At 36.8% G+C, this 15565-nt stretch overlaps 1 protein-coding gene across 2 annotated transcripts in view; it reads left to right on the top strand.

The window, feature by feature from the left end:
• Window positions 1–15565, top strand: part of LOC119533833 (phosphofructokinase, platelet) — a 71954-nt gene that overhangs the window by 18791 nt on the left and 37598 nt on the right. The window contains exons 2-7 of one of the 2 annotated variants that reach the window (XM_037835666.1): window positions 4909–4968; window positions 5298–5375; window positions 7712–7901; window positions 9309–9474; window positions 10704–10748; window positions 10978–11086. In XM_037835666.1, the coding sequence (XP_037691594.1) occupies window positions 5310–5375; window positions 7712–7901; window positions 9309–9474; window positions 10704–10748; window positions 10978–11086 (576 nt within the window). In that variant the 5' untranslated portion in view covers window positions 4909–4968; window positions 5298–5309. The remainder of the gene's footprint in view (window positions 1–4908; window positions 4969–5297; window positions 5376–7711; window positions 7902–9308; window positions 9475–10703; window positions 10749–10977; window positions 11087–15565) is intronic. The other variant, XM_037835664.1, reaches the window with a different exon arrangement.

Raw genomic sequence — 15565 nt, 5'->3', positions numbered from 1 at the left:
ATTTGACCCTATACACTAAACAAGTTTAATTTATCACTTAATAGCTTGGTGTCTTTTTTTCCCTTTTTCTATGAAACCCTCCATTTGCCATCAGTCACATTGTTTTTCTTCTCTGAAGTAATGAGCCATCTGCTTTCACAATTTTTATAAAGTGAAGGATGTTATGCTTGTGACTACATATAGCTTTTCTAATTGAAGGCAATTGGGGCCTTTCTACTCAGAAATGTCAGAGCTCCCCTCGCTATCCTGGAATTCTCTCTCTGACTCATATGATGTTTGAGGAAGGAAGTAGCTAACCTCTCTGGGCATTTTGTAATCTAGATAATGCCTGTATTCTGGGAATGCTGTAGACATTGTTGTCATTATTTGACAGACAAAGAGCAGGTTATAGTATCAGTGTTGCCTTTTTGGGAGGCATGTCTAAGTTTTGTTTCCCCTTTTCTCACCCCTCCTATCACTGGCTCTAGTCTCTCCTTAACCCCAACTTGTAAATTTCCCCAAGCAAGGTTTTCAATATCACATTGGTTTGTATCTCTTTAGGTTTTAAACATGACTATTTCTATGTTTTAATTTCTTTAAAGTCAAAACTACTTATCTAGTAAATGTCTGTCTAAGAATAGTAAGAGTGATGCTACAATGTATAGTTAAATATATTACTACACCGTTTTTCACGTTCACTACCAAATTCTGTCGGTCTGGCTCTTTTAGTAGCAAGCACGGACATCTAAGTTGGGTGACTTACTTAATGTCATTCACAAAAGGCAAGTGACTGAGGTCTTTCCCTGAGATCCCTGCCTCTTCATTGGAAAGTTGACCTGGAGACATCAGGATAATAAAAAGTAATTAGAGTAATGAGCCTCACCTTTATTGAAGGCTTATAATATGCCAGGCACACATGCTAAATTCTGTATCTGTGATCTATGATTTAATCTTCACATCCACTAACATCATGCTGGTCACTTCATATGAACTATTTATAGCTCATATTTTAGTTTTCAAATTGCATGAAGTTATAATTTCCCTTCCTTCACCTTTTTGTCTATTCCTCTGTTATCACAAGGAAGACTAAATAAGTCTCAATGGCAGACTTTTCAGTGAGATAACTGCCTATACTATAGACGTTTGGAACCTGTATCTGACTGTAGAGAAAGGTTTACTTATTCCTGCTTGTGGAATTTGGTTTTATATTTCACCTGGAATTGTGTATGGTTTCCTTTGGTTTAAAGAAATTTAATGATGCTAGAGGACTAAATAATCATGTTTCTGTGTTATTGGTTTTTCCAAACCACCATATGTAGCATTATATAGCGAGTTGTCTTGTCCTAACCTATTTTAGACATTTAAAGTTGACTGATTCTCACCAAGGACAAACTCTAAGGCTAATATGTAGGAATCGTCCATGAAGTCATTAAATCCGTGAGCTCATTGGAATTGGGTGACTCTTAGTTCTCTAGATTAGAACATTCCTTTAGAACGCGGTAGAAATGTACAGAGATCTGAGGGTGTACTGGGGAGGGGAAAAGTGTAACCTGAGGTTCTGCATATTAATTTCCTTTGCAAAAAAATTTATAATTCTTAAACTTTGAAAACCATCGATACAGAGAATCTTCTACCTGCCCCTTTCTCATGAATGCCTGGTTTTGAACGATGGCATTTACTAAATCTAAAACTTGAAAGCAACCCAGAAATGTAACATCTTGACCTCTCTTAAGTACAGTCTCTTGAGATCTATAAATGAAATTCTTTAATTCACTGAAAAAAAACTAGAAAAATCATATTTGTCTAGGAAACAGAAAATGTGTCTCTAGATACAGCATCTGTTTTTTAATGCATTAGCTACATCAATAGGAAATAGGTGACAACAATTATTTAGAAAACATGTTTCTAAATATGACAATTATTTAGAAAACATATTTTAAGTATGGAAGTAAGTCTTCCAGTGTATTGTTTTCACATGGTAGTTGCAATGTTTGTCTTCTGGACAGTTAATTTTTGACTGAAGAATTCAGGAAATCAGATTGGAAAAAAGCATTAGCAAGGTAAGAAGGTACATGGACCACATCCAACGTAAGCATTCCAAAAGAAAAGGCCTATTTTCCTATAACACAGGAACATGATTTCCCTCTGGGTGTTTAATTAAAAAAATACATATTCGCCTGAATGTCTCATGAGAAAAGCTGCCCACAGAGGCACTGATCCTTACTCTATTTAGAAAGTATTTAACAAATGCTGGAAAATGCCAGTCACAATGTCTCCTAAGCAATCATTTAAGAGGCTGTTCATGCTTATTTTGACATTGCTCAAAACAGTTTCAAATAAGTTAAAATGACTTCAGGGCCTATGGTACATCTTAGATATGCAAAAATTGCTGTTTGATGGAATATATGACACAGCCAGCTAAGAGTCTCTTTTTTATCCTTGGAATTAGGATGAACAAGACAGCTAACCTTATTTTGGGTCCAAAACTAAGGGTGGCTTTAAAGGTTTTATGGTTTGTTTTGTTCTCTTACATGAGTCATAACATTGCCTCTGAAGGCAATTTCCGAAAGGGTATGTTAGAAAACGTTTTGGGCTGTGGCTATTATATAAGTATTCAGCCTTCCGACAAGAAGACTCCATTAAAAAAAAATTCATCTGATTGTATAAATTATAATGTGTTTGGGTAAAATTAGTCTTCCTAATTGAGTAACATTTTCCTTGTTAGCAAAAGACAGCTTGACACTGCAGTTAGTAGTTATTTTTTAAATGTTGTCTGGGTTTAATGACTTTGCAAATTGGAGAATGAGTCATTTCCTAGCATCTTAGTACGTTTGTGCAATTAAAAACAGAGCTTTGAATGCAATAAGGATAAAATCATCCTTTTTTTGTTTTCTACTTGCTTTCTTTACCATATGTGTTTATGCTACACAAATATTTAATTTTGGAAAACATTTTCCTCTTCAAAATATGTGTTATGGCTTATAAAACAGTTTTCCATGTTCTATATGCAGAGGAATTTGTAAAAAAAAAAAAAAGTGTTTTTATTAAATCAGTTCTTAGAAATAATGAAAGGAAAGGCAATTTTCTATTCCCTGTATGGTCTATTAAGTAGTAAAATTTTATGTGGTGGTTGACCAAGGAGCAGTTTCTATGTTAGCAAATGTTCTAGGAATAATCAAAAAGTTGATACTGTCATGTATGCATAGCTGAATCTTAGTCCTGAGACTCTCTAAGGATCCTTTAGCAGCATCAGTTTCATCCTCTTGAACAATGAAGTGGGGGGAACTTGCACCTCCCCCCTTAATCTCTTTATTTACATAACAATTGAATAGTCAGAAATTATTGTAGTGGGTTATCTGTGCAGGGGGGTTAGTATGGCCTCTTTTTCTGTTTTGTCAAAGCCTTATGGTTAGAGCAACTGTACATCCTGATTTGCCTGGGACACTATTGGTTCATGCCTACTGTGCTGGCCTAATTAATAATATTTTTTCTCATTCTCGGAAGTGTGCAAATTTGGACAATAAAGCATTGTGACCCAAGGTAGGGTCTATTTCAGCACAGTGGCATAGGTTCTGAAATTTGCATCCAGGCCACACATCTGCTCCCTTGCTGTTTCCTTTCTTCCAAGCTTTAGAGGGTATCCTGGACAGTTTACCACACCCAGGAATCCAGGATTGCCATAACGCAGCTCGCTCAGTATCGTCCACACGTCTTAAGAATGGCACGTTGTGTTGTGCATCCAAAGTGAAGTGTAGTTCTTAACAGAAACTTGGGAGTTTGGAAGTAACTGAGATAATTAAAAATGCAGCCCTAAGGCTAGGTTTTCTATCTATATACTTATTTTTAATATTCTGTTGAAATAAGATTCCTCAGAGTCGCTGGGAATGAGGAGAGGGCAAGGCTTTGAGTTTGGTGCTGAAGCAGCAGGATACTATATGTTTGTGCCATCTCTACTTGTGCACACAGTTTACACACCAGGCAACAATATAAATAGTGCCCCTGATACACAGGGCCCTTTCCAGAGGGAAGTCTGGATGGAGTCACGTCCTTGTTTGTCATCCCTCCTACAGCAACAGCTGCACCCAGTTCTATATTTAAATGAATTCACTTAAAAATGTACAACCTGTCAGGTTTTGGGAATGAAATAAAAAGATAAAAGGGAACCTTAAAGAGAGACTGAGGTATGTTTAAGAAGAAATTCCATTGCATTGCCTTGAAGATAGTGGGCCAGTTACAGCAGGCCTTACACCAGTCCATTTTAAGGGCTGAAAGAAACTTGCATAAATATGTTGGCCTGGGGACTTGGGATCCCCAGATAAAGTTCAGAGAAACTAGTGGCAACATTAAAACTAACCCCTTCTTTACTTGTCTTTGTTCTATCCATTCTGGGCTATTTTTTCCTTTCCCATTTGTCATATGTATAACTTTAGAGTATACACACACAAAAAAAATACATAAATACATACACACATGTGTATGCATGAGGTGCCATACTCAATAGGCTGTTTTATCTTCAAAAACCTTTATTCTTTTCTTCTCAGATGTCACTAGATAAAGAATATGAAGCTATAATTATACTGTGTTACAATAAGCTTTTCTAAATGTTTAATAATAAACATAAGTGACTATTCGTTTTAAGGATAAGTGCCCTTTGAAGTGAATCACATACATAAAGATGCAAATGGCACAATTGTGTATTTTTTTATCTTGTACATTCTGTGAGAAAAAATTAAGGGTTGAAAATTCAATATCCTTGGGCTTCTAGGTAAAGTGTTATTGATATCCTAATTGACTGAAAGTCTTATCTCAGAATAGTAAAATTTCACTAATTAGAAAGCCAGGTCAACTGAATTATCAGCAAGTTATTCAGCTATGCTTTTTAAAAGTATATGCTTATATATATTGAAAGCTTTTATATATGCTTCCCAGATAAAGACCCTGACGACAGTGCTGTCATGAATGCAGTATAATTGACAACACTACCTGCATGTGAGTTCCTACTGCTTTACAACCAATTGAGGATAAATATATCCCTTTTCAATCTTGCAAAAACCATCAGGCAATAAGCAAACCATTTTATTACCTGTGGTACTCTTTGCACTAGCCTGGAATGAAATCCCCATTATTGGAGAATAAATTTAAGAGGTTTTTACCACAATTTATTGCTTTCAACTAGCAGCTTCATTGCACTTTATCTTCTAACTTCTGGACTCCTAAGAACTTAAATTCATTGTAATTTGTATTTCCGTCTTATATAATTTAAGTAATAATGTTAAAATTTAACCCTTTTAAAAAAGAAATTCCTTTTCTTCTACCAGGGTTACCAAGGGATGGTAGATGGCGGTTCCAATATTGTTGAAGCCTCGTGGGAAAGTGTCTCAAGCATTCTACAAGTGGTATGTGATTTGTTTCTATGTTATTTATTTCTCTAGGTAAGTAAATGACTCTGCTAATTTGAAACCTCTAATACTTATGCTTTAGTAATACTTAAAGCAGATTAATGGGCTAACGCATTATTGTTACTTGCTTGGAAAAGAAACACCTTAATTTGTCATTTAATTAAAAAAAAAAAAACAGCTTTACATGATGTCAACTCTAGAATCATCCTTGCAATAAAATTTATATGTTGTAGCTGGTGTTAATTTTGGTACTTCCAGCAGAATTTTGTGTTTTTTTTTCCACCAGATCAATGTTGAAGCTACATTGTTTTGTTGGTGCTGTGTGTTCAGTTGCAAATCTATGCCCTTTGGGTTTCCTGTGTGTCACTTAGCATTACCTATAACAAAATCTGGGACTGATGCACGCTGACAGCCTCTGAGGACTGTGGATTTAAGGGGAATACAGCATCCCCGTTCTGGTTTGGGTCAGACTGGGCTATTTCTTGGTGTGCACAAAAATGAGACAATTATCACTTCAGGCAAAACAGTTCCTTACTTTGCATTTAAAAGAAGCCCTCCCAGCATATTTTATGCTTAATCCTGGAATTTAGTGAAGTTTAGGGAAAACTCCAAATCAGCTGAGAAATAGAGATTATGTGGAAAGAGTGAGTTTCATAAAAGCTCTTTATGTGTGGTTCAATCTTTTGAAAAGAATGTTTTAATCTGACTTATTTTGAGTGCCTTTTAATAGAAAGAAATGGCAACACTTGCTCTGAATATGCTAGTGGGGTGTACTTTTTAATGCTCGTCACATTGAATTAAATTTTGCCCCAAATAGTAACAACTTTAAATCTGTATTTGGATCTCTTTTGATATGTTTTTCCTGTACCTTTCATCATTCCTGGAAAGCGGTGAAGGAAATCATGACAACTATCAGTAATTAGGTGAACAATATTTGCAGTCAGGATGGTACTAAATTCCAAAGAGTCAATCTGCATGTTAAAATAGTATCTATTCTGGTTTTGTACTTGTGATAGGAAATATACATCTGGTTGAAGTGTGTGTGTGTGTGTGTAAGTGTGTAAATGCAAGGTGCCTACTTCTTTGCAACGTCATTATTCATGGCTTCAATCCTGAGACTGTCCCCGTTATCTATTCCAGTTTGGTATTTATGGATTGCTGACTTAACTTCCGCTTGTTGTAAATCACGTGATCTTCCAGTGACTCTTTCTCACATCAAAGTTCAGAGGAAAAGCTTCTCTCTCCTTTGTACCCTGCATTCTCCAACCTAGCTTCCCCTTTGCTCTGCCAGGTTAGAATATCTGTCACAGTCATGCTCACTAGTGAAAAGAGTGCTGAGGAGATTTCAATTTAGCTGTAACTGGTTTCTATAATACTTTGACCCATGAAATGGTGGTAATTTTTATGTAAAACACATGTCCTTTTCTGGTGTGAAATAAGCATTCATAAATAGATATTAGTTATGCACATGGACTATTTGTATGTAGCTAAACAAATGCTATCACAGGGCTCTTTAGCACAACCTCTCACCACAGAGGTCTGTCTTCAACACAGAAATAACACCATTGATGAGGACCTTGCTTTATGAAATAAGCATGGACTTGAAGGCTTGAGTATGAATTGAAGTTTTACAAATGCACAATTTATTTAAAGGAATCCTTTTTTTTCTATATAAAACTAAGAATCATTAGTTTCTTTGAAAAATATTGTGTCAGAAATTATTTCTTTCTGCTCCAAGTTTAGCTGATCAAATTTAAGTTTTCTTTTTAAAAGGGTAGCATGGGGAAGATGTAGTACAAGAAGAAATCCTTTTGACTCCCAGATTATTATTCATATTGCCTGGAAATACAGTAAGCTCAGGCTAATAAAAGAAAAGCCTTGGTTACATGCGATGATTTGCTGGGCAAGTTGCTTCTCTAGCAAATCACGATGACCAATGATGGGTTGGGTCTTTGTCTTCAAGGCTTAACTGGTCCAGTTCACTCATTCTTGATCAAGTTTCTCCACAGACTTTCTGAATAATTTGTAATTTTGCAGACTCTTTTGTACTCTGTATATCTAGTAATGGCTGCAATTTTTTGTTTGTCTGTTTATATGTCCTGTTTGGCTACCACTGTGCATGATGTATGTGTTTTTTATCTATAGAATTCCCATATGGGACTACATTTGGGAAAAGCACACACTTTCATAGTTGGCCAATCAAAAGATTAAAATGAAGAAAACCTAATTTTGAAAGTCCTGGGTTTATAGTTCAGCATATGCATGTGCTAAGGTATCTAGCTTTCTGTCTAGTTGAAAGGTGATAAATAAACACAATTTTATTTCTTTTCTAGGGAGGGACAATTATTGGCAGTGCACGTTGCCAAGCGTTTCGCACTCGGGAAGGTCGCTTAAAAGCTGCTCATAACTTGGTCCAGCTCGGAATTACAAATCTGTGTGTGATTGGTGGGGATGGAAGTTTAACAGGGGCCAATATCTTCCGGAAAGAATGGAGTGGACTACTAGAAGAGTTGGCTGAAAATGGTACATTTCTGCTTTATAAAGCTGATGTTGTTCTAATAGATTTTGTGTTTTCTCCCAATTTTAGTTCCTATTAGTTCCTTGCCTTCAAGAGAGCTTTTGAGTTCATACATTTTTCTCTTTCAAATATAATAGAAGTATTTGTTGCTGTTGTTGCAGATTTCACCACCTCAAGACTTACATTTGTGCCCCAAATAATATCTATTTCTTCTTACTATATGCCAGTCATTGTTTTAATCCCTTACATAGGGAATTTTATGTAATCCTCACAACAGCTATTTGAATGGGTTTTTTTATATATATATATATATCCCCATTTCACAGATGAGGAGTCAAAGGCAGTAGCTGAAGCCACACAGCTGTAAGTGTGGGGTCAGGAGTCATGCAAGCAGCATACACGACTCTGCACTTGTAGCCATTATACTATATACTATATATTATACTCCAGCTGCACAATGTCTTTTCAGTCTTAAGTTGTTGCAAGAATTTACTTTAGATGACAGTTTTCTGTTGTTCTCCATCATACTTTATCACCTTTGAAACTTTTTAGAGAAGGATTTCTGAGACTTGTAAACATACTGTAGTTTTTATCTTAAAAAAAAATAGTAATTCAAACAATATAAATATGACCAGGGGAAGTACATCACTTGAACTACTAGCAACTTTATGAAAGGCTTAACCTTGAGGTAGAGCACTTGTCCCCTGATTTTGTAAACAATACTCAGAGAATGGAGACTGGCTATCAAATGGAAACCAACACGGGCCTACCAGGATTTTATTGTCCAACTTGTTCTGGTCTAACACAGGTTCATTGTGACACAGAGAGGAACGGTTATCCTATGTTACAGGCCTAAGCTTGCCTCCCCTCCGCTTTGACCATTCCCATTTCATTTATGTCAACCTGCCCCACCCAGGTCTGAAGTTTAGGTGAATGCTAACTTGATACCTATCAATTAACTAGCTTTTCCCATGATTCTATAAGAAATTAAATAAGATTATATAATATTCTTAAGTATTTGATTCTGTAGTTGTGACATTATCTTTATTCAGAAACATGTCATTCTCTGAAACCATTGCAGGCTAAAATTCAGATTTTATCCACAGACTACAACATGTGGATCCCTTTCTTTATTCCTTTTTTTTTTTCCTTCCTCTCTCTCTCTCTCTCTTTCTCTTGAAAATTAAGTGCTCTTGTCTGTGTCAAATAACAGCTCACATTGTGTAACTACTTCACTTTTGGTTTTCATTTCTTAAATATGCAGAATTATGTTGTATATCACTGCAAGAAAACAATAGAGAATTTAGAATAATTGTTTACACTTGGCCATTTTGTTTCAAATTTAATGGTGCACCTATAGAATTGGTGGCTGTTACTGGTTATAAAGGGTTTTGCTTTGTTTTTTAATGCAGGCAAGATTGATGCAGACGCCGTGAAGGAGTATTCTTACCTCAATGTTGTGGGGATGGTTGGCTCCATAGACAACGACTTCTGTGGGACAGACATGACGATCGGCACTGACTCTGCTTTGCACAGAATTATTGAAGTTGTTGATGCCATCATGACTACTGCCCAGAGGTAAAAGAACTTCAGAAACTCAGTGGGAAGTAGACATTTGGGCCAGTGAGGTACTAAGGCTTAGACATTAGTACTGGCCCATCTTCAAAGAGTCTAGAATGTTCCACAGATGGGCATTCTGGTACAAATCTTGTGATTTGTATGTTAGAAACTAGTGCAAAAAAATTGTGTCAGGCTTTTTTCATTTTTAATTATAAAAAAAGTTTTTTTCTGATTATAATGGGAAAATGTGTTTATTGGAGGTAATTTAGAAAATAAAAGAACAAAGCAATTGTTACTCAAAGTCTTCCCCAAAAGCCTTCTGAAGGAATAACAAAAATAAAGCTGTATGTAGATTTTGCCGTACTACTGGTGAGAGATGTGTGTAAGCATTTCTCTTATTGTTATAATTCTAGCCTATAGATTGACAAAAATATAGATAAAGCAATAAAATTTTAACAGAGGTGATATGGATTCATGACAAAATCATTACTATTAACTCTTTATATAGCACTCTAGAGTTTTTAAAACACTTTTATAAAACTCTGCAAAGTAGTAAATAGAACAGATATATCCTATTTTATGGATGAATAACTTGAGAAATGGAAAATTAAAAGCAAGGATCCAGATATTAAGGCCTCCTGATTTCTGGTTTTGTGTTTTTCCCCCTTTCTATAATGCTGCCTCATTGGGCTGTCTCAGTCCAATGCAGACGAACTTCTGCAGCTCCCCAAAATGCCTTTGGAAAACCATGTGATCTCTTCAGTGTTCAAAGGATTATTTATAGTAATTAGATTTTTCTTTTCCAAGGAAAGACCAGAGTTGTTAGACAGTAACTGGACTGACTTTCTGAAGTCATATCAGATGTTTGCTGTTGGATATATCCAGCCCATTGTAATTGACATGAGAAGTAGCTGACCTTGCCCAGTCTAGTCATTTCCTTAGAAAAAGCATAGAAAAATGTCCTAGAATTATTTATTGTGTCTTAGGGTAAGAATAAATATATATTATAAAATATCTAACTAGAAAGCACACTTACTGTTGAGGATCATTTGCTCACAATGGTTTGAAACAGCTTTCGTATAGCATTTGCTTTTGTATAAAATGGATCATTTAGGGGAAGTTCAGCAACCTGCCATAATTATGAAATAGAGTATCTGTCTAACTTGGCTGTAAAAGTGCTTTTCTCTTTGCTTTTTATGTTCATCACAATGTTAGTAAATGTATGCTGCCTTTTGTCTGTTTTCCAGCCACCAGAGGACATTTGTTCTTGAGGTTATGGGGAGACACTGTGGGTATGTATTTGTAGAGACTGTGCAGATGGAAAGTGACCTTAGCTGTCATCTCCTTCAGAGCCCTCCACTTTCAAATTCTGAATGAACACGTGGAAAGTTCACGGAGGAGCCAGGACTTGAACCTAAGTTTCCTGATGCATAATCCATTGTTACAGCTGCTGAAGTGTATTATTGAGCTTTAGGTGCCCAATGCCTCAGTTTATTGATACTCATTGTTATTTCCAAACAGGTATTTAGCCCTGGTTAGTGCCTTGGCCTGTGGGGCAGATTGGGTGTTTCTTCCTGAATATCCACCCAAAGAAGGTTGGGAGGAAGAGATGTGCCTTAAACTGTCAGAGGTAATTCATTCATCTTTTATTTCCATTTACCGTACATTGTGTTACAATATTGCTTTAATCATGATTTTTCATGGATTTTAGAATCTTAAGTTTGGACAGAGTTTTAAACAAGTGAAACCCTTCTGATTCTAAAATTATTTCAAGCTTGCAAAGACTAATGGAATAGAGAAACAGCTAAGACCTTTTTTTTTTTTTTTTTTCATTTGAAGTAGCAGTCATAGATTTGAGTGGTTATCATGTGATCATAGCTATTAAAAGAAATCAGATTTTGAGAGAAAATCAGTTTGAACAGATTTGTTTTCTTGACTCTTCAATCTCAATACTGCCCCCCCCCCCCAAAAAAAAAACACTTAGTGACTGTTCTGGTTTGCCAATGCTGCTATTATGCAAAACACCAGAAATGGATTGGCTTTTAAAAAAGGGGTTTATTTGGTTACACAGTTACAGTCTTAAGGCCATAAAGTGTCCAAGGTAATGCATCAACAATCGTGTACCTTCACTGGAAGATGGCCAATGGCATCCGGAAAACCTCTGTTAGCTGGGAAGGCACGTGGCTAGTGTCTGCTCCGGAGTTCTGGTTTCAAAATGGCTTTCTCCCAGGACATTCCTCTCTAGACTGCAGCTCCTCAAAAATGTCACTCTCAGTAGCTCTTGGGGCATTTTTCCTCTCTTATCTTCTCCAGAGCAGAAGTCTGCTTTCAAAGGCTGTCTCCAAAATGTCTGTGTAAGCTGCAGCTCCTCTCTCAGCTCCTGTGCATTCTTCAAAGTGTCCCTCTTGGCTGTAGCAAGCTCGCTCCTTCTGTCTGAGCTTATACAGTGCTCTAGGAAACTAATGAAGGCCCATGCTGAATGGGCAGGACCACACCTCCATGGAAATCATCCAATCAGAGTTATCACCTACAGTTGGGTGGGTCACATCTCCATGGAAATTCTCAAAGAATTACACTCTAATCAACACTAAAACAGCTGCCCACACAAGATTGCATCAAAGATAATGGCGTTCTGGGGGACCTAATACATCTAAACCAGCACAGTGACAAACATTGTAACATTTCTTTCAACTGTGTGACCTGTACTATTGGGCTTGCTTTCATGTTTGACCATTTGTTAATTCCTTTGAACCAGGACTTTTCCTTACTTCCATCTATTGTTTGTTGTATGTATGTATTTCATTCTGTGGGTAATTAGTGTAAGGCAAATTTAGTCTATGAAAGCTTATAATTAAGGCATAAGAAAATCTTATTTAAAACAAATAGTTAGCTTTCAGGACAAAAATCACAGTGTGTGGATTAATTTTTTTCCCCTTATTTCTATAACTGTTTTATCATTAATCTACAGGTAAATTATATAGGCATTATGGCATACAACTAATTTTAGTTTTATTCAGCAAATGTCCGAGCACTGTGCGTGACAAATGCCACATGTGCAATAAGACATGGTCATTGCTGTCAAGGTAATAGAGTAGAAGAAAAGAATTCAAAAAATTTATCAAATAAGCTTTGCTAACTTAAAAGCCTATTGATCAAAGCCCTACTTTATGCAGGGAAAAATCATCCATCGTTTTGAAGTTCAAACTGTTAGTTGAAAAATGTCAATAATTATGACAGAGGAGTAAAGTGCAAATATTATCATTGTTTTTTTCCCATTTTACCCATGGAGACATAGGCAACATTCCCAGCTACCCAGTTGGTATAGGGTTATAGATAGCAGATTCCATGAGACCATGGATTGGTACTTTTTCATGATTCCAAGGAATATCCATTTGATTAATATTCCACAGGACATTATCAAATCTGCCCTTTCCTTCAAGGAGCCATGATCTAACCCCTGGCCATCCTTCCACGTCCTTGTCTGTTATTTGCGTGGTCTACCATGATGGTTGTCGTAGGTCCAGGGGCAGCCACGCAGTAATGATAAAGCCAGCCCTCACTCCACGAAAGCATGTAACTGGGTGGAAAGAAAACTCTGTAGTAAGGTTATGGAATTTGGACATCCATTCAGCTTTTTAGGTACTGATTTTAGATTGGTAGATTATTTCTTTAACTGTATTGCTTTATCTACAAATCTCCTTGGGTTTTAGACTTTATAACTTCAGTATCAGATATGGCAAGGAATAAGAAAATATTAGCCCACCCCCACTTAAATGTTGGCAAAATTAGGGCTGATGATTAAAACTAACCTGTGTGTGGAAATGTTTGATATTCTTTATATCTATATTCTTGATTTACTGATCATTAATATAACACTACCAGAATTTTTCTAAATTTCATGCTGGTTAAACTGGCTTAGGAAATGAGGCCCCAGAGCATCCCTAAACCATATGTATTTGTACCACCTGAGACTGAGAACAACCTGCCTTAGGTGAGCTCGCTCTGGCTTCTCCTAGCGGTGTAGCTTTACTCACTATTAACCCTGAGATTCACTGGTCCAGCACTACCTATAAAAATTTCTATGAGGTTCTTTAATTTGGGACTTAATAAAATTATAAACACATTCATTGAGAATGACTAAATCCTCATCGTGGAAAGGTTGCTATGTTCATTTTAGTGTATAGTTAAGAGATTCTTGTAAACACATGTGCAACAGTGTAGTTATAGCAACCCCAAGTACTTGAACAGTGTGAGAATCTGGCTCTTAAGGTTCAGGTATAGCTCCCTAAAAAACTTTGTTCTAGGCTCTGTATTCTTTCCCACTTTCTTGTTTGTGTCCTATATTCCATACCTGTGTGTAATATGATGATAGTAGAGTCAGTTGGGGCTAATAATAATGGCAGAGAATTGTTCACCAACATGTATTAGTGGGTTGTTGGGGGCCTTTAGTGGGGGATGTGGTCTGAAGCTAGTTTGAAAACATAGTTTGCTGTTAGAGACTCAACTGGGAAAGTGCGTCCCCTGCACTCAATTCTGTCCTGTGGCCACTGTCAAACACCACAAAAGCACACCTCCACCTGCGGCTGATTGAGGGATTAAGGTATGTTTTTGTTTTGTTTGTTTTTTTTTAAGCAATTTTACTGAAATATATTCACATACCATGCAATCATTCAAATTATACAACAGTTGTTCACAGTATCATCATATATTGTATATTCATTACCACAATCGATTTTTGAACATTTTCATTACACCAAAAAATAAGAATAAAAATAAAAGTTAAAAAGAAACACACCCAAATATCCCATACCCATACTCCTTCACCCCACCTCCCATTATTCATTTACTTTTTGTCCCCATTTTTCTACTCATTTGTCCATACACTGGAAAAAGGGAGTGTGAGCCACAAGATTTTCATAATCTCACAGTCATACCATATAAGCTATATAGTTATATGATTGTCTTCAAGAATCAAGGATACTGGATTGCAGTTCAACAGTTTCAGATATTTCCTTCCAGCTATTCTAATAAACTAAAAACTAAAAAGGGATATCTATAAGAGTTACCTACAGAATCACCTCTCAACTCCATTTGAAATCTCCCAGCTACTGAAACTTCATTTTCTTACATTTCTCTTCCCGCTTTGGGACAAAAACACTTTCTCAGTCCCACAATACCAGGGCCAGGCTCATTCCTGGGAGTCATGTCCCATGTTGCCAAGGATATTTACACCCCTGGGAGTCATGTCACACATAGCGGGGAGGGAAGTGAGTTCACCTGCCAAGTTGACTTAAGGCTATTAAGGTTCAGGTATGGCTCCCTAGAAAGCTCTCTTCTGGGCTTTGTATTCTTTCCCACTTTCTGAGCAATAAGAGGTTCTCTGAGGGTGACTCAGGCACAATTATAAGTAGGCTTAGCCTCTCCTTTATAGTAACAAGCTTCATAAAGGCAAGCCCCAAGATCGAGGGCTTGGCCTACTAAACTGGTAGTCCCCAATGCTTACGAGAATATCAGGAATACCCCAGCTGGGAAGTTTAATTTTGCCACATTTTCCCCTAATCCCTCAAGGGGGTGTTGCATATATTTTTTATTCTCTGCCCAAATCACTCTGAGATGTATTGGAGCTTCATTCTAACCCCTACCAACCAACCAATCTCATTCCCTGTTTAAGGTTCCATATAATTATGGTGTTTGTGTAAACTGACCATACAAGTTAAATTGTATAGTATGCTACAGAAAATACAGATTTTGCACCAAATAAACATCTCTTCCTTGGTCCCACACAAAAGCCAAAGTTTTAAAACACAGGTAATATCGTTGTCTACCCTTTAGTCTGATCTACCCCAGTCTCAACCAAGTCCATTTTGTTTATGTCTCCATTCAAAGTCTGATCTCCTTTTCAGCCTCTTTAACAGTTTCTGCATGGGGCAGTGCCGACATTCAAAGCTGCCAACCTCTGGCTCTGAGGCTCAGGTGACACACAGACCCCCCAAAGCTCCAGGGACTGACCAGGTCACACACAAACAGCTCAGCATCTCAGAATTTAGAAATAACTGTTATAACTCATGAACAGATGTGACTGCTGTAAGAACTTACAATCTAGGAACCT

The sequence above is a fragment of the Choloepus didactylus genome, chromosome 5, assembly GCF_015220235.1.
Source record: "Choloepus didactylus isolate mChoDid1 chromosome 5, mChoDid1.pri, whole genome shotgun sequence".
NCBI lineage: Eukaryota > Metazoa > Chordata > Mammalia > Pilosa > Megalonychidae > Choloepus > Choloepus didactylus.
Note: the sequence above shows the minus strand (reverse complement) of the source record. Positions and strands in the feature narration are given on the sequence as shown.